The sequence below is a fragment of the Python bivittatus genome, unplaced genomic scaffold (genome assembly GCF_059951505.1).
Source record: "Python bivittatus isolate LINGU-HERP-01145 unplaced genomic scaffold, Pbiv_v1 ctg000480_np1212, whole genome shotgun sequence".
Lineage (NCBI taxonomy): Eukaryota > Metazoa > Chordata > Lepidosauria > Squamata > Pythonidae > Python > Python bivittatus.
The window spans coordinates 78,396,773-78,422,406 of NW_028277075.1; the positions used below are offsets into that span (position 1 = coordinate 78,396,773).

At 39.3% G+C, this 25,634-nt stretch overlaps 2 protein-coding genes across 2 annotated transcripts in view; one reads left to right on the forward strand and one right to left on the reverse strand.

Annotated features, from left to right (window-relative positions):
- Positions 1–15,781, reverse strand: TMEM169 (transmembrane protein 169). The gene is made up of 3 exons (XM_007420158.4): positions 14,898–15,781; positions 4,970–5,408; positions 1–2,231 (listed from the first exon to the last, which is right to left on the reverse strand). The coding sequence occupies exons 2-3, from the start codon at positions 5,271–5,273 to the stop codon at positions 1,609–1,611; spliced, it is 927 nt and encodes a 308-aa protein (XP_007420220.1). The 5' UTR covers positions 5,274–5,408; positions 14,898–15,781; the 3' UTR covers positions 1–1,608.
- PECR (peroxisomal trans-2-enoyl-CoA reductase) overlaps positions 15,770–25,634 on the forward strand; it is a 24,481-nt gene continuing 14,616 nt past the window's right edge. The window contains exons 1-3 of the mRNA XM_007420157.4: positions 15,770–15,950; positions 20,095–20,228; positions 23,894–24,059. Coding sequence (XP_007420219.3) covers positions 15,791–15,950; positions 20,095–20,228; positions 23,894–24,059 — 460 coding nt within the window. The 5' untranslated portion in view covers positions 15,770–15,790. The remainder of the gene's footprint in view (positions 15,951–20,094; positions 20,229–23,893; positions 24,060–25,634) is intronic.

A 25,634-nucleotide genomic window follows, 5' to 3' on the forward strand; every position in this document is an offset into this window, starting at 1 on the left:
ACAACACTACCGTAGGGGATAAATTAGTTACTGATATACCAAAATCCCACCTACCATTTTTTTTGTCTCTGCCCCTGCAGGTGGCTCTCTTTTTGTTTTGGGTAGGTGGGTGTACTTTCAGAGTAAGCAACGGACTATAGCTGCCCATTGTTTTGATTAGTATATAGGCCCCATTTGGAACCCATAGGGCTTTCAGAAATGTAGATGATAAAGCAAGATGACATTTTATTTTGTAGCCAGCGTCTCATTTTTTTTAATCAAATCATTTTTTAAAAATCCGGTGGGCAAAAAGTTTGGTGAGCTTCAGAACTGCTACCTATGGGCAGAAAGCTTGATGAGCATCAGAAGCCTCCCTTTGGAGACTTCATATGTTGGGGATTCCAGTTCTGGACACTGTGTCATCCCAAGTACATTGCATTGATTTCGTCTAGGTATTTTACTTTAATTAATTATTGCTTTAATTTAAATTCACCTTGGCTTTCTGCCCGCATATTAAATCAGATGCAATAGCTGACATCCCCTAACTAACAGTATGTTGCCTTAAAATTCAATTGGCAATTGAAATTGGAAGAGGCTGGATAAAATGGGGAGTAGATTCCACACATCTTTGTATACGTTACAGCATTCAGGTTCCTGGCTGCTTTTGTGAAAATCATATTTGTGATTCTAATTGCTGACTCAAGCTATGGGTTCTTGCACTATGGGAATCACTCTCTTTTAAATGCATTTCATCCATCAGCATCTGTCAGCCATCATTTAAAAGATGGACCAGAATATCCACACTAGAAGATTTATTTTGAAAAATCAGCAAACTTTGGGACCCATTTTCCCTTTGTACTCCTCTCCTCCCACAGAAGCAATGGCAATAAGATTGGGTTGCAAAAATGCAGAAAACCACTAGATGGCAGCAAAGAAACATATTTTTCTGTAACCCTTTATTGCTATCCAATGGTTGTCCAAATTTTGCATCCCAACTCTGGTATCCCTGTACAATGTGATTCAATAGTATCCAACAGAAATTGATCAGACTAGCTAATCTCATAAACCAACTAACCATATACATCCTGACAAGGAACGGGAGCTTTTCCACCAGCATACTGGTATTTCATGATCCCTTAGTTCATACAGACTGCTGAATCCAGTAGTAAATGGGTTGCTACTATTTCACTCCATGTAGGAGTCTGGAATTAAATATGTGATCTCATAAAAATCCTTGCATCCAGGAAATAAGCTGGTCAGAAAAAAGGCTTCAATTCAGCCTTCTCAATTACTCTTAATTTTTAAATGTGCAGAGAGATTTTCCAGGCATCAAACATGCATCTCTTCCTTGCCACCTGAAGTGGTATAAAACCTCATCATGTTAAATATTAGCAAATCATAGAATGTAGCCAGGCTAGAATCCTTCTCCAGATCACACCAGCTTTCTACGAAAATATCGTTTTCCACAGAAATGGAAACAAGTATTTCATGGTGACATACTATGCAGAAACGGCGATCCCTTGTGTGGTCTTGTTTCTGAATGCTTGAGTTGGCATCAGGGTTTTTGTACATGCTTCAAAAAAATCAGTTTATGTATATTCATAAGAGGCAGACCCTTAATGCAGAGACTCAGACAGCCGAAACCTCTTCACCCTGCGCCGAGCCTTTGGCTGACAGACTACCTGAGACATTGTCTGAATCTAGCAACTCAACAATGCTATATGGAGAACAATCTTCCAGGCCTATCTTGCTGCAGAGCCAGCCACAAAATCCTTTTTCCATATCCCTCACCGCATGCCACCAGTCTCCAAAGGCCCAAGAGACTTGAGTTATTGCTGCATAAATGCCCAAAGAGAAAGAAACTACCATGATGATGATAGGATAGAAGATAATTAGAAATGGGCAGAAGGTGATCTTGTGCCAAAAGGTCCTCTCTTCATTGTACACCAAGAAGACATTGTACCAAGTAATGGTCCCGTAGTAAAAGGAAACAACAAAGGACATAATGAAGATAATAGGGAGGCAGGCAAGGCTCCAGAGAAGAACATGGGGGCCTTTATCCATCCCAACTTCACAAGCCTTTTTTCCTTCAGGCATTTCTGTTTTTGGAAGCTCCTTTGACCGAGCCAGTTCTTGCAGCTCTTTATCGGTGAGTGTAACATGGATGTCTACCATCTGCCCTTTCTTCTTTCCTCTTGTGATGGTTCCGGTTAAAGTAACATACCTGCTATCTAAAGGCATAGCCCATGAACCTGGGAACACAGAAGAGCTAGATCAGTACAAGACAAAAGGCAAAGCAGAGATTAGCTGTTTTGCAAGAAATTCTGCTGCATTTTATGCAGCTTTCTCTAACCTGGCATTTTCCAGGTTATGTTTTTCTGGCATAACATGATGTGTGAACCTGCCTGTCATGGCTTAGCAATCTGTGTGAAGCACACCATTCTAGATAGTTCAACAGACCATGGATAAAAAATCCCAGTTTAGGATTATACTTGAAGTCAACTAAAATATGACCCTGCAGGCTGGGAATTTGGGGCACTGCAGTCTTAAAGTAACTGGTTCACATCAGTTTGCAAAAGGTTGTTGCCCAGGTTACCTTGTTATGATAATATGGATTCAAAAAATCCTTCCTTGGCATGGGGTAAATTGGGGCTTACTACAATAACTTCAGTCACATCCATACCTGGAAAGTTGATCCAGGGACATGTATCAAGCCACTAAACCATGTCATGTCATTATGCTAGCTTGGTATGATGGTCATGATGCTATGTATGATAGAGCTGTTGTCCATCACAGTTGGAGGTCACCAGGATGAGGAAAGTTGGCTTAAAAAATGGTAAAAGAAAACAACAAATTGGAAGGAAGAGGGGGAGGAATCAATCCAAATAGTGATGAAAGAGAACTGATTAGCAGGAAGAAAAGGTTTTGTTTAAAACAATGAATTTATCTTAGTTTAGTCCCTCAAAGGTTATAGTTTTTTATATGTTGTTTTAAAAAATAGAACTGCATTTTCAACTCCTTTTAATTAGGAGACTGTGTAAGAAAATTAACATAAGCTTCAGTTATAGAATAATGTAAGGCGCTGACAAATATACAAAACTGGACTGAAAAAAATCCGAACAAACAGCAGTGGAACTTAACTGCATGGCACAGAGAAGCCAGAACACATAGTAACGTGGCTTGGCACTTCAACCAATGTGGTGGAGAATTGTGCTTCTCATTCAAGGCTTTGGATTCATTCTGTGTTAACCTCATGTCTCTACTTCGCTGAGGGAGGGTACATAACTGTTCAGTGCTACACTGCCTGTTAGATATGTTTAGTCAGAGGCAGGTCTATTGAGTTAGTTTGCCCATAATAAGCCAGAATTTTTGGCATTCTGATTTCTCATGATTGAGCAGCATCTATCAACAGTGATGCTGAAGCCCTTGGCTTCTCTTAGCAACAGCAGTGGCTGAACGACCCCAGGAAGGCCCTTCTGGGGTGTTGTCTAAATCAAGATTCCTGAATCACAGTCTAAATTATAATCAAACTTAGATAGTTTCTGCCCATCATACCTGGACAACTAGGGAGGACCTGCTGAGGGTCCCCACCTATCAGGACAGCAAATATTCTCTGTAGCAGCCCCCCTCTTGTGGAACAGCTCACCCCCTGAAATTCATATGGCCCTGTCCTCATGGACTTCCAGAAGCTGGTGAAAACAGGGCTCTTGAGGAGGGCCTTTGTGACATCATTTCTTAATTTTATAATTGTCAGCTTCATAATTTAATCTTTGATTTGTATCTTGTTTTCAACACTTAATTATTGTAAGCTACCTAGAATCCAGCTGGTTTCAGGTGGTTTGATAAATTATATAAATAAAATAACATTTGCATAAAATAGTAGTAGTATTAAAATGAACACGCAAACCAAATACTTCATAGGTCAGTCTTATGCAGCATGAAGATGCAGAAGCTACTGAAAATAAAGAGGGTCTACAAATGATTGGATTGCAAAGTTCTTGGCTTAGGTTTCTGTCTTGTTACTCCAAACTAAACCCTAATATTTATCCCTTGTATCCTTTTCAGATGGTACAGAGAGTAAGGAAGTTGACTTGGATGGAGATATGCCAAATCAGTTGCTAGGGCGATGAGGGATGAAAAATATTTTTAGTCCACAGGAGACAGATAAAATTTGGAAGCAGCTTAGACAGAAACCTCCCTAACTCACTGAACTATAAGTAGCAGGAGGTTGTACAAGATTCTGTCATTCTAGCCAATCTCAATAATAGTGGTTTTAGTCTTCCCGTGGAGTTGATTACTTGGTCTCATCTACCTACTAAGGTAGACAGAGAGCAAAAGACCCTTTTTGGGCAGATAATGCAAACATTGGACCAAGCCAAAAAAACCCATTTGGGATTATGCTTGAACTCAACTAAAATAGGAGCCTGCAGGCTGGGAATTTGGGGCACAGCAGTCTCAGAGTAACTGGCTCACATCAGGTTGCAAAAGGTTGTTGTCCAGGCTAACCTGTTATGATAATATGGATTCAAAAAATACAGTCCAAGTGATATTGAGGCCACTTTACAGAATTGGAAATGAATATTTCTCAATAGATTTTGAATGGAAAATGCACAAGCAAAACAATGTGCCATGTTTCCCCCAGTTTTTTTAGGAAACAGACAGTTTTGGGGACCAAAGAATCTATGGCTGGCTTTGCACAACAGTCTGAAACCTGTTTTGGCTAAGCATGAGGTGCAAACACAGCTATAGTGGCTTGCAAACCATGGACGATGGTTTAGCCTTGTATGAATTCAGGCACTGCAGTTTGTTCAGACAGTGGCTACAAACAACCATGGCTTAACACAATGTGTGTACCTAACTGTAGACTGTACTGGTAAATCAACACTTGAAAACTGAGCAAAAAGGTGTCATTTCCTTCCCTAACTCACATCCATAGGAGGAAATAAAACATGCATAACAAATGTTGAACCATTTATTCCAGGGCATTTACCATCTCCTAGAGTGTGTCCCAAAAATTTGGAGCCTTCCTCAGAACTTCTCTCACCCCCGTCCTCCTCTGCCTGTTCTTCTTCCACCTTGTTTTCAGTCCCTGACCGATAAACAATGATTGATTCTGGCCTGGGCTCTTTCCTCCTCTTTTTCCTTTTTTCAGTACTGGCTTCTCCCTCAAAGGTCACAGCCGTAGCCACAGCCCTGTGTGAAGTGTTACAAGGAGGGCTTTGCATCCTGCTCTTGCTCTCCCCAGAAATTTGGGCTTCTGGCCCACAGTTATTCTGAGCTCTCTCACTGGGCATCTTGTTGACGTCTTCTGTTATCTTCTAAAGTAAGTTTTCTCTTCACTTATGAGCCAAAATGATCATTGGAAAAGGGATGTGTTCAATTTAGCAGACTCCTTCCCAGAACTGAATGAACACCGGCTGCTCTGGATCCTAAAAGTGAGAGAAAAAGGAAGAAAAAGCTCAGGAAACACGACCCAATAAGGAAAATAAAATGAGCATCCTTGAGACAGATTTAAATCAGCATCCAAAGTTAACACTCTTGCTGGATTCACACATATCACACAATGCGCTTTGGCTTTGCATGTTGTACTAAGACAGTTACTTTGGCTTAAAAACCACTCGTGGAGTACAATGTGTATGTTGAGTTATAGAATGTTTGTAAATAGTCTCTGGCCCTAGGTGGGCGGGGGTCATTTCAGAAGGTTGTGAGGTGGGAATTGAGTTTTTATCTCTAAGGTAGCCAGAGAATTTTCTTCCCTCCCATCCAAATGTCAGGTGAATTTAGGTAAGAAAGGAACAGATGAACATGGTATTTGTAGTATCTGGATGAGAGACTACCAGGGTACTGGAGGACTTGAGGCTAGGATGGAAAACTTAAAAAAAAAAAAATCAGAAGACAATGGCAAACCACTTCTTCAACATTGCCAAGAAAACTGTGTGGTTGTCCCAGTGCAATTCCCAGAAATCAAGTTCACCTTCAGGGTATTTTAATCTTATTGTAAAAGTATATTGCAACTCTTCTAAAACTCTTCTCGTCTTTGTAACTGATAAGAAAAGCACACTGTAGCCATACATACAAGAATTTACATTGGACTATTAAAAGTGTTCTGGTTAAGTGAATAAACAGTGTTTATGAAAACTAGATTTGGAGATCATGCTCCTTAAAGCCTATTTATCTATTTCACTTCACTACCAAGAAATGTAAAGAGCTTGCTTGTCCTGCAAAAGGCTGAGCTGGGCTGGACCTGGTTAGTCCTTGGATGGCAGAGTAGCAGGAAGTTGCAGGTCTCTAGGAAACTGGGAAGCTGAAAACCATCTCACAAAGCAATGGCAAGCTTCTTCCATATTTTGTAAAGAAATCTACATAGATGTGTTCATGAATTAATTAGGAGGAAATGCTGAGTCTAAGGACATTTTATTTTTACCTTATCAAGCAATGTAACATTGGCAAGTCAAGTTAAAGACTTGTTTCAGAAGGGGAACACTGCACACAGCAAGCAGAAAAAGAGAAGATCACCAGAGTAACTGAATGGTATGCCATTGTTTACGGCTTAATGTATTGTATGAACCAAGCCAAATGCGGCTGGTTTAACAAATAATGACTTAGCTAATCAAGGCTCAGCATGATGTATAATCCCAGTTTTTCTGCTTGACCACAGCTGAAGCCATTTTGGTTAACAGACAGCACTTTCAAAACAAGGCACCTTTTTAGTATGGCCAAGTAGAAAAAGAAAGTTATGCTAGGAGACAGAGATTTCAAGTCACTCACTGGCCTGGTTCAAATGCTATGTGGTTTGTTGGACCACAATTTATTGAATCATCCACCTTAGTTCACCCAGCACACTGAGCTTTAGTTTGCTAAGCCCAAACCAAACAAGCTATATTATCCTTTGTGCAATGTGCAAAGGTGTAAGCTTACCAGACAAGAAAACAGCATTATTTAGGGGTGTTGCTTGCATCACTGGGCAACAGTGGTATTGAACAAGGAATATAAGCCAAAAGAACGATGTTCACCCAGAGGTGGTATAAAAAGGGGGAAAGGGGAGGCAAGCATCCTATTAAAAAAAATAAAAATTGCCCCAATTCCTTCCTGAACTGCTGTTGGTATGATAAAATACACATTTTACACTTTCATAATCTGATCATTTGTTTCCAGTTAAGTAAAATCAAGATGGTCCCATCAGAGAAAATACTTTCTCTGTCACTAATATAATGTTGGTCAACTTACACTTCAGAAGTTCACTTTGTCCTTTCTGTTTTTTTCCATATTTTTCCTGATGTTTATTCTGTGTTTTTTTTTCTTTAGCCTTTGAGCATTTCTTTGTAGGAAAATATATATACAGTACCGAATACTGTTTTTTTGTATTTCCTATATACATATTTGGAGATCTAGAAACTTTTTATTGTAGTACATTTAATTTGAACTGATTAATTTTATTCATGCCTTCATTTATCATTCTGAAACTCATCTCTATCATGGATTTTTATTTATTTATTTTAAATCACATTCAGTTGAGTCCAATATTTGCAGTAAAATGATGGCGAGGTAACCTCTCTGATAACCCCTTTCATGCATTGAAATAAATGGACTAATCTGGATTTGTGCTTATAACAGACTGATTGACATGAGGGAGACTTAAGTTACTCATTACTAACTTTAGATTCTTGGTTTCTATTAGTCTTTTCTAACCATTATTAAATCTAAGTTCAAAACTAGACTAAATTATTCAACATGGAGGTAATTTCCATGCAGAATTAAAGTAATACATAAAACTGTCTTCACATACCAAGAAGCATATATTAACTACCACCAAAATATACATGCTATACGTGGACAGCTATTTCTTTTTATGTATTTGTTTTAAATAGCCTACTTTTCTTTAAGAAATAATTTAAAGTGATATTACTTTTAATGAAATAGAGACTGGTCTGTTTCAGGATATTAATTTAGACACCGGCTTTCCAGTTTCTGCTCCAATGAACCTGGGCACACAACAGCTAGGTTTACATGCCACTGTTTAGTGCCAGGATGGGCAACCTGAGGCTCTAAGGCAGTGCTTCTCAACTTTGGTAGCTTTCAGAGGTGTGGACTTCAACTCCCAGAATTCCCCAAAGCTGGCTGGGGAATTCTGGGAGTTGAAGTCCACACCTCTGAAAGCTGCCAAGGTTGAGAAACAGTGCTGTAAGACAAAAGTGCCTCCCAAATCCTCCCTTTGGTTATAAATAATTGCCCAAAAATGACAGTATGGCTTCCCACCACTTACAGGCAGCAAACACATGAAAACTCTGACATAAGCCCTAAAATCAGCTTTATGCAGTTTTTCGGGTTAAAAAAAAAGGGGTGGTGGTGGAGGAAGGAATCACCTTTTGAAAGGAGAAAAATTGTGGCCCTGCTTGTGTGTGTGACACAATTCTCCCCACTCTGCATTATCACCCTCCTCCTTGCCGCCCTCAGTTCCTTCAAGTGTGATTGTTTACATCCTCCAGCCACTGTATATGCTCATATGGCCATTCCTGCATCCCTGCATAGACACCTCTTTTTATATACATTTCTGTATAAATCTGTTTCTGAGAAAATAAAAGGATTAGGATTTCAGGGAAAGGAATGAGAATGAAGAGATGATCTGCAGAGACACCAGCAGCAGCAACCTAGTTAACAAGCGACAGACAGTAGCCTGCCTATTGCAAAAACCCCAGGGAGGGTTTGCTGAGAAAACAGGGAATTTTTAGAAATAGGGAATCAACTGTTACTATGCAGAATTCTTCCAGAGGGCTTTGTTGAAGTTCTTGCTATTTCTTTGAAGAACTTCCTATTGCACAATGCAATCTGCATATATTCTTTATAAAAATCTTGGTAAATTATAAGCATGTTAATATAAATGCGGTGGGCATGTTGTGATTACCCAAAAAACTACTGAGACAATTTGCGATGTAAAAAGAGGCAATTAAATTATTTCACAGATGAGGAACCTTTGTTTAAACTAGTATCACAATTAATGTCAGCTAAGGTTCAGCATTGGCAGAAGGAGAAGAAAACCTTAGAAACAGTAATGTGTGTGTGTGTGTGTGTGTGTATATATGTGTGTGTGTGTGTGTGTGTGTAAAAAAAAGTGAATTTGCAAATGTCTAACATCTATCTCCCCAAATTCAGCAATTACCAATGAAGACTTAAGCTGTCTTTCCAACTGATGTCCTCCAGATGTGATGAGGTTCAGCTTCCACAATTTGGTAATCCTGGGAGGAATAATCCTAATGCATCTGGAAAACATCATATTGGAAAAGACTGGGCTAAACCATTAATGCCTCAAAGCGCTCTTGGATGATCTGAGTTTTAGCATGTTAAGGGTTTCAACAGTGGGGTGGCAGGAGAATCTTGGAGCAGCACAAAGAAACAATTTAAAACAGTGCTAACAGTGAGTATCTAAATACTGCTAGTTTTTTGGAGTCAGTTGAATTCATACTGAATTTATGCTTATGAATTATTTAATAACCATAAATAAAAGCCAAATAAATGATGTTATAACTCAGTTAGATGTGTGATTCCCATCACTATGTGATATTGAATTAAATAACACTTAAGTCTAATTTGTGCCCAAGGATGCTTGTGAAACCAAACAAGCCCTCTACATTTCTTGGAACCCAAAACTGCCTATTATTGAGATCCTAGTACAAAAAATAAAAGTCAACTCCTGGTGTCTTCACTGACATGTCCATGTAATGATCTTGGTAACAGTACAGAAGTGATCTGCTGTTGACTTCTAGAATGTTTTTTCAGTTTCCAAATCTAGCCTCTTGCTCTGGGATTTTCATTGAAGTATTAATTAAGTCTGATCTTGCTTAGCTTTTTGAGCCAAGGCCAGCTATTTACTGTCATCTATTTGGCCTCTTGTACAAAAGAATAAGAGGGTTTAGGACAAGGGGAAAAATGATAATATCTCCAACGGTTTCAAATGTTGATATAATGTGGTTTCCAAATAAAATCATATAATGCCTGTAAAATGAACTACTATACATGAAACTTGTACAGTAGTATTTCAGTATTTTTATTTAATTAATTTTATTTAATGTGCATGTATATCTAAGTACAGTTAGTTCACAGTTCAAGACCTATTTTTAGAATGCCTTTCTAAGTTAAAAAAAAAAAAGATAGAATGTTCATGCATCTTCTATCAATTAATCCTAACACTTTTCAGTGGAGTCAGCTTAAACTTTTATTGGAAAGTCTTTAAAAACCAAATTATCTGTTTATATTATGTGTGCATGACCTGGCCCACAGTACCAGTGAAGTACGAGAAACTTGTTAATTACAAAATTAAATATAAACCAGTGAAATAACAAATAGCAAAGCAATGCAAGTTTGGACATTTTATTTCACTGATACAATGCTGTGGAGAATAGTAGAAGCACGCTTAATGCAGGGCAATGCCAACAATTCTTTTTAATGGTCCTAAGCTATAAAAGTATCAGTTACATCAAGCTATGGGAGCTTGCAGCTCACCAGCAGAACTAGGATTCTTAATGATAAAAACCTAGTTTTTCTCACCCAGATTAGTGTTTCTCCTGGGACTAATAAACTATGTTATATACTCCATCTGAGATGTGTAGGGCATACAAAAATAATAAACTGAGATTGATAGGCATCATCACAACATGACGGGCAAGAAGACAGAACACATTAGAGTATAATGGGATAAGCAGGTAAGACTAGATAAAACCCTAGATGTAGATGGTATGAAAACAATTAATCCCAATATCCTCAGGTTTTCCTTATTAGTTAATATCAAGTGAAGGATTGCTAAACTTTTTCTACCACTCTCTGAAAAAGGAAGCTGTCAGCAAAACAAGTCAGGAATTTCCAGGACCAGGCTTAGCAGTGCTGGCTTTGAGCAGATGTCAGGGGAAGTAAAATCTTCCACCATTATTTGTCCAAGCCTCTTTGGTGATCTGCAAGTCACACTTGAAAAGCATCATCGGCATCTTCTCCTTGGCTGATTAAGTGATAATAGATACCAGCAAGAGGGTGGCTTTTATCCCTTCCTCCAATTATTTTAACCCAGAGGCCTCTTCAGTATACTGTAACCGCATTACTTCACTTGGATTTTTGAGCAGGCTTGCATACCTATAACATATGGTATAACTCCTCCTGCTTTTCTATAATGTCTGTTTCTTTTCAGCTCATACCAAACACTCTAGCCCAGTGTTGTCCAAACTTGGCCACTTTAAGATGAGTGGACTTCAACTCATCTTAAAGTCCACTCATCTTAAAGTGGCCAAGTTTGGACAACACTGCTCTAACCCTTTGCTGCCATCCAGTGGTCACCCAGATTGTTGCACCTAACCTGGTAGCTCTTTATATTCCAGTTATGGAAATCAATCACAGGAGATCTACATTATACCTGTATTGCATCTGCCTTCCTGTACTCAGAGTTCAAACTCTTGGGTTTAGTTCTCACACCTCAAGCATCATTGTAGAGAAAAAAGACCATGAAATCATTTTTTCTATTTTCTTTTAAATTTTATTTAATTGCATAGGTAAAAAGAAAAAAAAAAAAGGAAAAGGAAAAAAACCACAGAAGTACACATCTTTCAAGTAGTAAGCAAAATTAGCTTGACATAAATATTCAAGCCCTCTTATTCAATTAAATTAAAATTTAAATGGGCATACTTAATAATACGAAAGAAGTGGAAAATTGAACTTATGTAATTCAAATCTATAAATAGTCTTGTATTTTTTTTTTTATCCACTTCAGTGGAAGTCAAGAGACAGTACAACTAAGCTGACCTGCATTAGAAACAAAGCAACAGAACTGCTTATTTGGAGGTAAGTACCATTAAACTCCATTGGACCAACTTCTGAGCAAGATACTATCAAGCACTGGGAAGTGCAGCACCCTTGGGCGAATCAGACTGTGGATAACTCAGCAAGCTTCCATTCAGATGAAGCTCTGGCAAGGTGACTAATTGCAATTTGTCAATCAGGTTAGCAGGCAATGTGTTTAAGTCTGCTCAGTTCCATTCATTTCCGGGTGGCTGACTGCACACTTTTAAAATACATTTATTCAACAGAACAAGTCTTTTTCCTCAGAATAAACTTAAGAGTAGGACTATCAGATAATTGATATAGCTATTGGGGGGGCATCATAATTTTGACTTATTACTACCTTGAAAAATCCACAATGTTCAGTAAAACTTCAGAATTTTAGAGGATATATAGTTTGAAAATATAACAGAGGTTCCACTCTGTCCCACAGACTCTAAGCTAGAGAGGACTGATTCATTAGCCCAAGCTAGTGATGATGACTGAAAGATTGCTACCTGAGGGACTATCTCACCCTCATTATATTGACCTGTCCCACCCGGTCAAGCAGAGAGGGTATGCTGCGGACCCCATTGACAAAAGAATGTCGTCCGGCAGGGCCCAGGAGGAGAGCCTTCTCTGCCGTGGCCCCTGCCCTATGGAATACCCTCCCCCCAGAGGTGAGGCAGGCCCCTACTCTCTTGACCTTCCGGAAAGCAGTTAAGACCTGGCTTTGCCAACCTGCATGGGGCGAGGAAAGGGGCAACCAACCCTGGGGGTGGCTAGCACCTTGAAGATGCTTCTGTATGTTAATATCTTTTCTACCAGCAGCACCTTGGAAGATATTATTATTTATGTATGCATTTGGTTTTTACTGTACTTTTATATTATTTTTATAGAATTTTAATTAATATTTATTTGTTGTTTTTATTGTAAACCACCCAGAGTCACTTCCTCATGAGATGGGCAGTGACCAAATTTGAAATATGAAAAAATAAGAAAAAAATTGCATTCAGTGATTTTAAAAATGATCTATGCTGTATAAAGTGTTATTATTTTTGCATACTGAACCATTTACATTTTACATAAGCAGCAGCTCCTACGCATCTGGGTAACACTTAGCCTGAAGCAGACATGTCTGTTGTCAGAATCAAGCACTTGCCTGGATTCATACAAAACCCTGAGCTACAAAGTAGCCAACCACAGTTTAGCCAATCAGATCATGCAAATCCAGAAAGTCCGTCTAATTGAGTAAATAACAATTCAGTTAATCATGGGTGAACATATTACACAAATATACTTCATGTGTGCTACCATGTGGGGTGCAGAGTTAACTTTACAGCTATTAATAGCTTGGGTGTATATACCACTGGCATGTTAAGCAGCCTATATGTGGCCCTTGGCTGCAAAAAGTGTGATTTGCAAGGAGCAAGGAATCTAAGAACAAACAGCTGATTAGACTCATAGCTAACCAGAAGGACAGATTGCTGATCTCCTCCTCCTCCTCCTCCTCTTCTAGACCTCATTGCTTTCCTTTCCCTCCATGACCTTGCCTGATATAACCAAAAGGAAGGGGAATTAGAATTGCCTTTCCTTCCTAGCAATCCTGATCAAAATAATTAGTTTTCCTTCATTGGGAAACCGGAAATCTGCAAGCAAGATCATGGGGTGGGGGGGAAGCATTTTGTTCTTGTCTACCTCACACTGACTCTGTTTAAGACTATAGAGAAAGAAGGAAAGAGGAATGCCACTGGTATTGCAGGAATGAGCACATATCTGTGGTTTCCATATTAGCAACTGAAGGGGTCCTTTGGGCAGAAATAGTTGAGCAACTCAGAGATTGGCTAATTCCCATGTCAAGCAGTATTTATATTAAATAAAACAGATTCTGAGGTGAGAATTCCCATTTTTTCTGGCTTTTTAATTGTATACTGCTTTGTCTATTTATGTACGTGAAATTGCAGTATGCTTATTCCCAGGCAAGTCACAATTGTGTGACTTAGATTCATGGGAGTGAGAGATGGCAAACTGTTGTTTCTTTCACTATGCAAATACTTCCTTCCCACCCTGGCCAAGGCAGTACCTATCTATATATCCTGCTTTACACAGGAACAGCTCATGGTAAGCAACTGGTAAACCTTATGCATCTTCACAGCTACAGGCTAATGCCTAGAAGGACATTAGAATTCATTGTCTTTTCTTGCATCCTAAAGCATAGGAAGTAAATTCTAATTATTTATCAACAATAATCAACTTCAGAAATCAAGAGACATCTGGAAGAGCATTTATAACTTTGTTGTCATGATCGTTTCTCTTCCCCCGTTAAAAGCTCAAAATATTTTACCACATTTCCAAGATTCCCCCTATGAAAGAGAAACAGTAGCTATTATTCTTTGCTGCAGGGAATGCTGTGAATAAAAGGGGGAGAGGGAATTCTTCCCTGTTGCCATATAGTGTAGGGTTTAAAGAGTTTAGTATTTAAAGAGTTGGACTTGGATTGAGGAAATCTAGGTTTACATCCCACTCAATGGCTTTGGGCCACTCACTTTTTTTCAGGGCAACTTCACAGGCTGTTGTTGTGGGAAAACCATCAAATGTGCTGTCTTGAGCTCTCAGTGGAAAGGTGGGTGTACAATTGTGGGCAAGAAAATGTTATTTATAGACCCCAAAACTTGTAAAGGGATATTCATCTCCTGACTTCAGATATACCCACAGAATCTCAATGGTTTCCTGGAAAAATTCCTGACACACACATTCAACATTGCTTCAAAATAATTTCACCAGAACTGGATCTGAAAGGTCAGCCTGTCTAAAGTGACTCCCTTCAAAGATGGAAGGATTATGGTATCATTCCCAGAAAGCAAAACCTTGCAGTCCGGGGAGTTTGGGTCAAAATGTCTTTGGAGAACACCAAGTTAGGGAAGGGAGGGGAATTCTCTCTTAACGCGAATCACCCAGCCACAGTTGCTACCACCAGCTTTTTGTAGGCTTTGCCGACGACAGACAGGTGAGAGATTCCCGATTTTCACCTGTTTTAATAGGCTTTCGGGAAAGGATGGAGGAGACGCAGGGTCGGTTAATGCTGGAAAGTCCCAATTCTTCTTAATCAAACCCACGCTTACCTGTTCCTGCCAGATTAGCGAGGCCTGCAGAAGGCTGGGCAACTGACCCACTGCACACCTTCGGATGGCATCCTGGAGCGCCGAGGACGGAGGATGCTCTGCTCCTCCGCCTCTTCGCGGGAAGGTAGCGCTGTGCCGCTGCTGCTCCGTTCTCCCCCGCGAGGTCAAGGTAGTTTGGAAAGGTGAGGAGCCTCTCCTCCCATCGCATTTGAACGAAGCCCCTCCGAAACAGGTCGGAGGGAGAGATGCCGGGTCGATCCGTTTCAGCGAGGGGGGGACGGATCGGGCGCTCTCCGCTTCGAGTGGCTCTTCTGCCCTAAAAAGAATGGGTTTTGCATCGCTTTGCCGGGGGACAGTTCCGGAAGCGAAACTCAAGAGCAGCGGCGAAATGTATAACCTAGTAGTCCACCACCACTCCCTACCACTTCTTTGATACCATGGGGGATGGGGGGTGGGGGGGGTGAGGCTTTGCTCAGGGATCGCGAATTGTATATAATAGGAGGGGGATCTGTCCTGCCTTCCCCTCCTCCGTCTCGAGCAGGGAGAAGAGGAACCAGGCGGAGACAGACCTTTTGTGCTGCGAGGGAAAAGGGGAGGGGGAAGAATGATAATTGTGTTCTTGCGACTCCCCCCCCCCTTTTCCCTCCCTCTCATGCAACAGAAGATACAATCCCGTTCTCGTGCCATTGGGTTGCATTGAGCAAGGGACGCCCCACTCCCTCCGTCGCAAGCGAGTGGGCGTGGCACGAGGAACGCTGCTACAGTATTGTATTCCTGCGGCACCGTTCCGATTCCGAAAGAGAGGGAAAAGGGGCGGAGCGGCTGGAGACGACCTAGTCACGTGACCCAGGGCGCTCGGGGGGTGAATATGAATGGCTTGAGGAGGAGGTAGAATGCGTCTAAGAGCTGTCAAGATGGCGGCAACGGTGGCGTTTAGCAACGGCGGCGGAAGGGGGATTCTAGCGGCTGGACTCTTTCGCGGTCACGTGGCCATCGTGACGGGCGGGGGCACGGGCATCGGCAAGGCTATCGCTGCTGACCTGGTGCACCTCGGTGGGGAAAGGTCGTCTGAAGAGAGCTCAGCCTCCGCAAGCTGGGAGTGGGGAGGAGTAATCCCGCTACTTCTGGGGGAATGGGAATGGTGGAGAAGGGTCGGAGCTGTGGCTGCTAAAGTTAGGGCTCCTTCGGGTCCTTCCTCTGGGTTGTTGATTGTAGCTTTGTGACTTAGACAAGAGTGTCAGGAGTTCAACAGGTGCAGGTTCCCCATCTTAGAAGTGTGTCTGGGAATGTTTTACCTGATGAGTTGTTGCTCACCATGAAACTACTATGGTAGAGCGGGCCCAGAGATTTTGCTGAGGGGAAGGGAACAGGCTAGGAGGAGAAGAAAGTTTGATTCCCTTCAGATTGTTTGCGTGTCAGCTCCCAACAGCCCCAACTAGTGTTACCGCTGACCCTGTGGGATATAGCCCTCATATTTCCCACCATCTTTGTCCCTTAATCAAAAATGATTTTACATAATTATCTTATGGCAGGACACTGCAGTGAATACCCAACCATATTTTTCTTCCTAAAGAAGGAGAGAAGTATAAGTACCTAGGCTTTCATTTTCATATTAGTGATTGTTTTCCCAAAAACAATGTTGAGTCTGTGCCCATTTGGGTGAATATCGAGAGGAATCCTTTTGAAGACAGCTCAGAATAAGAGAGCGAGAACCAGTCAGAGTTGATTCAAGGAGGTGTAATTTAATGAGAAGTTGGCCATATATTAATGGTGCATAACTGAAGGAAATACTGTAGGCTTTAAAGAAAATTCAAGAAAACATTATCTTTGTTGTGCAGTGCCTTAGGATTCTGCTTCTCTTCTTCCCTCTCCACTTGCTCAATCTATCAAACATTAAACATGTTTAAATTTCCAACTGTGTCAGCTTATGATGCAACCTGACCTAGTGATGATGTGGCAATTGTATCAAAAGCTGGCATTCTGCTCTAGTTCTATAAAATAAATGTTATTTTTATTTGGAAAGTATATGTGGACTCTTCTCAAATATACTGTTCTTGATTTCTTGGGTTCACAAATAAACTACAGTTGGTTGGGTTCATGCAGCATGCCCAGCTGAAACTAGATAAACTATATGTGTGAACTAGATCAGTGATTTAGTTGGGGTTTGGCTTTATGATGAGCACTACGTACTTTGAAATTGCTCACGCTACTGACAGATGGGTGGAGGTTAAGTTCACATGTGCTCATCCTTCTGTTTAGTTGATACTGACATGTTTTCCCTGTGCTGAAAAACCTGGGGAGGGAATTCTTTGCTGGAAGCAAACTGGTCAGACTGGCTTTTCATCTTTTGAGCAATTATTGGCTAGCATGTGTAAGATTATGGGAACTAAGCAATGCACTTTGCCAGATTCCTGGAGCAGATTTGCAACTGTTGTTAATGTTTTTTGGGAAAACAATCACTAATATGAAAATGAAAGCCTAGGTACTTATACTTCTCTCCTTCTTTAGGAAGAAAAATATGGTTGGGTATTCACTGCAGTGTCCTGCCATAAGATAATTATGTAAAATCATTTTTGATTAAACAGTTCTCCTGCCCTTTACTAGCTGAAAAACTAATATAGTGCCCCTCCCCCCACTATTGCTTTCACTGCTTGTGCTTCTGCTGTTTCATGTGTTGTGTGATTACTTAGTTTAGTAATCTAGTAAATACTGGATTGTGGCTCAAATTAATGTTTTGATCTCTGGATTTGGGAATTGTGCTTTACTTCAGAATTGCCATGGGACCTTCTCTTTAGTGCTGACATAAACATTTTTGAATGTGTTCACCTACAAAATATCTACTTGGCCCTCTTATTTACTGGACACTTTTTCTGAGGCTATGTTCCTGTGAAACAGTGAGCTATAAACTATCCACTGACTGTCAAGCCCATTAGGTAGACCAGATCATGAAACCAACTCCACAAGAAGGGTAAAACTGCTTTTATTGAGATTGGCTATAATAACAGAATCTGGCAAGTCTGATTGTGTTGTAACTCCTCCACCTTATACTCCAGTGGACTAGGGAGATGTCTGTTTGAGCTGGCTCCAAATGTTATCTGGACATTCTGGACTTAAAAAATATTTCAGTCCCTTTTGCATAGGCATATCTGCATCAAGATCATCTTCCTTATTCTCTACACTGACATTTTGACCTAGTGTTGTATGTAAACCCAGAAAATTATTTTAACTGAAAAAGCAGGTTGTGAATTCTTAAAAAGCCTGGTTGTCCTGACATGTTAAGTTACTATATTTGGTTAATGGAAATGCATACATGACCTGTTCCCCTTGATGTACATGGCTCCTTAACCATGCTTGATGATATGTCATCTGATCTGGGAATAGCTGCAATTTCAAGTTAGTATTAATTAGAATTTGAAACCAAGAAATAATTATAGTGTCAAATTCCAGCTAGTGCTAACTGAATATGATGATTTGAACGGCATAACCATAGAAAAACATTGACAAAGAATCATATTGGAGAGAGGTGAGATAATGGCATGTTTTCTGTTAATTCTGTTGTGCAAAAAAACCTCTGAATAATTAAACTGTACTCATAGGTACTGGATAATTGACATGTTGATTTGCAGTGCATGTGATTTCCAGCTTGAAAATCACTGGGTTATACTTAATGGTATATGAACACTGTCTAAACTCTAATGCTTATATCATTTGAGAAATATTCATGGGTTATACTAGGAAGTTGCAATTTGTGTTGCTTGGGTATCAGATCAAGCACATGGTAAAATTACAGATTCATGTTTTATTGAAGATGTTATATATTTTAGTGGAATGAAATATATTACAGAGTATCACAGAAGTTGAGTTCTCACACTGCAATAACTCATAATTTAAATAAGTTGGTTTTGGCTTAGCCTGCTATTTAAAGTAGGTATTATAGATCTGTACAACAGTGGAACAGTCCACCTATTGAAGTTGTGGATTCCCCATCTATGGAAGTTTTTAAAAAGAATCTGGACAGCTAGTTTGGAGGATGGTTTAATTAGTTTTTCAGCACATCGCAGAAAGTAGAACTAGATGATATTTGTGGTTACCTCCAACTCTCAGTTCTGTGATTCTATAATTGTAAACCAGTTAGGAAGATCCTACTATGCAGTTTTTACTATGTGACTTAGGATTTTCTAACATGCTTTTGAAATGATTAGTATTAGTTTTTATTTATTTTTTATTCAATTTACATAGCTGCCCATCTCAGACCAGTGACTCTGGGTGGCTAACAATAATAATTGTTTGTTAATGTAACATTGGAACTGATGGGTGTTTGCTCCCCTTTCTCAAGAAATTGCTCAGATCTTAAAGACAAAATGCCCTTCTTTAAGACAAGTTATGATGGTTCTTTGGATCAGGAGGTTCTGCTGTTGTTAATATTGAACTAATATATATTGGACATTGTTGAAAGGTGGTTTTCCAGTCTGTAAATGAAAAGTAGTGTAGAAAATTGCTATCTTCTGAATGGATACAAGGCAAGAATAAAATTTCCCTGTTCCTCCCATAAGCCCTCAAAATACAGTATACTGTGGTGAAGTGAGACTCTTTGAAGAAGATTTAGGTGGGGGGAGAGGAGCAAGTCCACTCATGGGAACAAACCTTGGCGCATGTAACATTTCACCCTAGATATCAGGCAAAAAACTTGTGTGAATAGACTTTGAAGGACATAGACTCTGATAAGATTTACTGTAAGAAATTTGAAAAGCCATTATGAAAGGATTTATCAAACGCAAGCCCTATTTATAATGAAATCAAGGTTCAAGTTCTTGCTCCATTTTCTTCAAACCGCATGGTGTAAAGGGCTTAAAGCTACTCATTTTGGTGGGAAGGATAGTTTTGGACTGCCTCTTGTTTTGGTAATGGACTCGCCTGGTTTCAGGATGTTTGTGCTGTTCTAAGAACTAGCTCTAATACTAGGAGAGGAATGCATGCAGTTCACAAATTAAATGTCAGGTTAGAATGAGCAATACTTTCATCTTTTCTTTCTTTGTAGATTTCCAAACAGCAGAAAGCTCTTGATAGTCCAGGAAGTGATGCTTGAAGGGATGATTAGCCCAGACTTAATACTTGAGCAAGATATCTGGTTTAATTCTGGCAGAAACTTTGTACAGCTTGTACTGTTATTGAAATACCTCTTGTTTTGTTTTGACAGGTTGTAATGTAGTGATTGCCTCACGTAAACTTGACAGGTTAAAAGCTGCAGCAAAAGAGTTAGCTGCTGAAATTCCCTCCACCAGTTCTGCCCAGGTGACTCCTATACAGTGCAACATTCGCAAAGAAGATGAGGTAAAAATATAATAGTCTTCCACATTTGATTAGTGTATTGTTTACTGGATAATTCTTTTCTTTAATACAGTGAAATAAAGATATTTTCATCCCAATGTTGAAAAATTAAACCAAAGAAATGATCTAAATATTAGTTCCTTTGCTGGAAATGGCAAGTGTTGCTGTTTCCAGTTGTTTTTACATTGATTAGGAGGGTGTGTTCAGGTGCTTTGTAAATTTTGGGATAGTTTACATTTTATTAAAAAATTTTTTTAATCCTATGTGTTTTGTGGGTAACATCCACCTTTAACAGTGCTGAAATTTGGAAGATATCAAAAGAATGATCAAGGACATCATGTTGAGGATCCATGCTTTAGGTGAAGTTTTATTTATTGGGAAAAGAAATTATAACTTGGCAATTGCTTTGATTTTAGAAAAGGAAAAAAAAAAGATTTTGGCTCAGCATTATACTACTTTGTAGCATTTGTACTGCCAGTCTATGCAAGCAATATCGGATTATGTGATAAGTGATCTGCCTCAGTATAAGGCTTTTGCCTAGGCTTCACCTCCAACCATATACAATTTTCAGCTATACTGTGCAATTTTAAAAGTATTTTGTGATCTCTAGCCCGAACTTCCTGTCTAGTGGATGGCAGAGTTGTTGAATGAACAAATTGAGAATTAGGCTGGAAATGACAAAAAGTGAAATGATCCTAAGCTAGGCCAAAGTGTATCCTGAAGATTGAAGCAGAAAAGAGCCATCAAATGAACAGAACCCAAAACCAGAATCTATTGAGTCAAGAATCAGTTTCAGCAAAGAAGAATAAGTTAAAAAAAGCTTTTTTGATGAGATTTTGCCTAGGTTCATATACCATATTACAACACATTTTGCTTGGTGTGGTTTAGCATCTTGTGGCATCGCTGGTAAATAATACTTAAGCAAACTATGGCTTAGCACAATATCAGAACTCACTTTTACCTATGTTTGCCCAACACATTAAGTCATGCTTAGTTTAATTGTGATTTTCCAAATTAGTACAGTCTGCTAAGTCATATGCTATGATTTACAGATCACAGAGAACTATTTTACATAACATGCTAACCCAAGTCATTGTTTCCGAGAACAAGGAGCCTAGAACTTGAGAGAGAAGAATGTTACTATTGAGTGCACTTTAATCAGAAGAATCGGGCGTGTGTGTAACTTCTATGACAGAATCAGAAAAGGGGGTCTTTGCATCCTGAGGTTGTGACTACAAGGATGTCTCCCTCAAGGGACTAAGATAACATTATCACTCTGAAAGGAATCAGTGTCCCTTCTTTAAATTCTCCTTTATACAGCTTAAAATACTTTCTTTTTCATATGCCTACATTTGTCAGCAGCTCTTGTTTCTCTGAGTAATCTGTTACAGCAGATTCAAATAAACCATCTAGGGAAAAAACTTGTTGAATGCTAAGTTTTAATGTTTTCCCACAAGGGCATCCTTACTTTCTAACAAAGCTTTCCCATCAGTGTGCTATAAATAATTCTGCTTGTTTGGCACAGGGCTTCCAAGCACAGCACAGCACTGCCTGCCAGCTTCCCTTTGTCAAGGATACACCATTACAGGCTGTGGCTTTTAGTACAGTAGTTCTACATCCAGTAAATTGTTACATATAAATTATTATATTGTAGCTACTGTGACTGGGTTTGATCATCTTTCCCAGGAAAGAGACACTAAGTTACCAGATGTTGTCATGTGTAAACATGGTATTTTCTTTCCAGAGGCTTGTTCTGGAGTATGCATCTGAAATGACAGGACCCATAATTATTAAACCACTGCCATTGGTCCCCTTTCAAAGAGTTGCTAAAGTTATAGGCCTCTTGATCAAATGCCATAACCAATTTTCAATCACTGGTAGCCAGGCGTATACAGTGAAAACACATTTTGCAGGACCTTGATGCAAAAGACTATGCATGCAGTAGACCAAATTGTTACTACAGTTTATGTCATTTGCATGTTGATGTCATGCAGATGATATTATTTGGACCAATTTAGGTTATTTGCATAATGATATCATTAGTATGAATCCTTCAATTTGGAGGGTCCTCAGTTCTTCGGAGCAGACATAGGAGCATGAGTAGACCTATAAGGTTAAGAAAGAATCTGCTGATTACTGGAATTGAAACTCTTTCAAAATGCTCAAAGGAGCAGTTTTGCATTTGAAGTGGGATGTTTTGCATTTTTTTTTAAAGCTCAACACAGTTTGAAACAACATTGTGAAACATTTTGCACACTTTATCTTTGAACCTTCTCTTGGACTTCTTTATAAAGTATACTTCTTATTCTGTGATAAGTTGCTATTCCTCCTAATTTTGCCATCTGCATGAAGAGTGGTTCTAAATATTTATTTTTATGCTCTGGGTTGGTCTTTGGCTGAATTGAATATAGTCAGTGATTTTCAAGTCTCATACTCCCTATCAGTTCTGTGCATTAGAGACCTGCATGAACCTGGGGAGATGGAAACTATTCATTAAAAAACCAACAACCATCCAGTCGTATTGTATTCTGACAGCAAATTCAAACGTTACATCATATTTTTCACCAAGAAACCAGTTCTAGGCTCCTGGTTGTTGTCAACACACTTACACCTGACTATTACTAATTTCCTTTATGAATGGTCCAGATGAAAATTCATGTAGCTTTTCTGCTATGTCTTCCTTTGCCTCTGAGAAAATTTACCTGCTACTCTTTCATGAGGGACAACTGCTTGCTCTCTAGTGATTTGTTCAGGAGAAATGCTTTTCTGTGTAATAGCAACAGTGCAGTACAGGCACTACGTTAAAGAATGAAGAGTAACATCAAACGGGGTAATTGTAGCTATCCAAATAGCAAGGCTTACATGCAAGAAGGCATGCAGTATCTGATGAAAGATTTAAGAAAACAAGGCAGATTGGCTTTGTGTAGTTTAGGAAAAAAAAATAAGCAAACGTCTCTTTCTCTCGTCATCCTTGATCTACAGCCATTTCTCCTTAGAGGAAAATGGGTTTCAGAAAACACCAACCTACTTTCATTTGATTCCCTATTTTGCCTCCTACCTTTTTCCCTGGATAATTAGGTATTCCAGTGGAAAGAAAGTAAGGAAAAAGGGGTAAAGGAGAATAGGATTCTTAAACTAAGTGGCTTGAGTGGGCAGAACTTTAGGGATAGAATAATTCTTCTACCCTTCTCTTTTATTACATCTGTCCTAATTCTTGGGTACATGTATTTAATACTGCAGTGTTTTGGGCTTGGGAGGGAATTATTCAGGCTTACATCAGCTTTTTGCAGACCCATTCTGCCTTGTCTTTGACTTTAATACTCGTATTTCTCCTTTATAAATTACACTTAAGAGTGAACTCTCAGTAAACTTATACAGATCCTTCTGCAGACATACTATAGCTGAATCACAACACAGATTTTGTAATTCTGATGAAATCTCGGGTTGCTGTGGAATTCCCTCACTATAGAATGTTCTAGGTGATACTTTTAACTGCCATGTTGTGATTTCTAACACTAATATTTTATTACCCAGAACTACTTTGTAGAAAGGATTTTCCCATAAAAAAAAAAATCCCCACCTATATAAGTTTCTAGACAGTTTTAGGCCGAACAGAAATCTGCAAATGGAACATCAGCCTTGTCAGTCCAATTTTTTTCTCCTTGTAGGTAGAGGCACTGATGAAATCGACGTTAGATCTTCATGGTAGGATAGACTTTTTGATCAACAATGGAGGAGGACAGTTTCCTAGCCCATCTGAACTAATAAGTGCAAAAGGCTGGCATGCTGTTATTGAAACCAACTTGACTGGGACTTTCTATTGCTGTAAAGCAGGTGATTGCTAACTGTAAATTGAATTTTTGTTTATAAAACAATTTGAACGCTATTGCTTTGCATTCCTCATTTCCATGCCTTGATTTTTTATATTTAGCCTTATATATTCTCAGTCTGGATATGATTTGTTTGTCTGTGTCACATTGTTTCTTTTTTTATCACTGAAAATACCATTTTGAGTCCTTCACACATTTGTTAGGTTGTTAAAGGCTAGTCTTTTTTTAAAAAAGAAGCATTATTACTTTTATATTCCATTGAACACAATTACTTGATTCACACAGTGCATTAAACCTTGATTTGCTTAAGCACTGTTTGTTGCATGTCATAATATAAGCCAGAATCAACCAACCAACATTTATGGTTTATTGTGATGTATGAATTTAGCAAGCACACTCCTGCAACATGAATAAGAGATTTATCCATAAGTCCCATGACAGAAAACAATTGTTTGCTGGTCACATTCTTGTTAGCTGATATATATTTGGCTGTTACACCTTAATCACAGTTGAAGGAATGGTTGGAGCTAAGGTATGCTAAATCTAACTATGTAGTGCTTAGCATGTTTTGCCAATTAGGTTAGGTTAGATTATAACACAACTGATATTCAGACTGCATCTCTGACAGAGAATAGTAAATATATCTCATAGTAAATGTCTTCTTGGACTTATAATTAAAACCATGTTGTTTCAATTTAATATGAATTTGAACTGCTTTGGTGACTAGATCACAAATTGCTAAAATCTATTCTCTACAACCTGTTTATTTGTTCAGAATATTTGTGTCTTGTTTTCTGGGTTTAGATCTTACAAAATGGCTAGAATATCTTACCAAAACAGCTGATGATGTTAATTACATTAGCATATCATTGCTTCACTTTATCTGGAGTGGCTTAGTGCTGGAGTACCTGCTATGCATGCTGGTGATTGCATAGTCAGTCTCTGATATTTCCAGGTAAAGTTGAACAAATCTTCAAACAATGCTGCCAGTTGGGCAGTCTTAGTAAATATAAGGCAGCTTCTTATATAAGGTTCAAAGGTGTTGTTCTATAAAAGAAAGGGGGAATGAAATGAGAAAGTTGGTTAACATAACTTGCCTTGCTTGCATTCTCAGACCCCACTCACTACAGTTTGTTTTCAGAATAGGTGGATTAGACAACAGCAGAGTGCATTTATATGTTTTCGGTAATGTAGGGAATGAACTTCCATACATAGTTATTTATGTCATCTGGCAAATACAGTGGTACCTCGGGATACGAACTTAATCCGTTCCGTGACTCTGGTTGCAACTCGAGTTGGTCTCAAGTCGAGGTAAAGTTTCCCATAGAGTTCAATGTAAATCCGGTTAATCTGTTCCACCCTCCAAATTTGGTCGCAACCCAAGGTGAATTTCCCCATAGGGTTCAATGTAAATCCAGTTAATCCGTTCCGCCCTCCGCCCGAATTTGGTCGCAACCCAAGGCAATTTTCTCTTCAGAGCCTGACTCCCGCCAAGCCTGCTCTGCATTTTCTTTGAAGCCATGCTAACACGCACACCAAAAACCTTCGCAAAACACCGCAAAACACACCACAAGCCTCA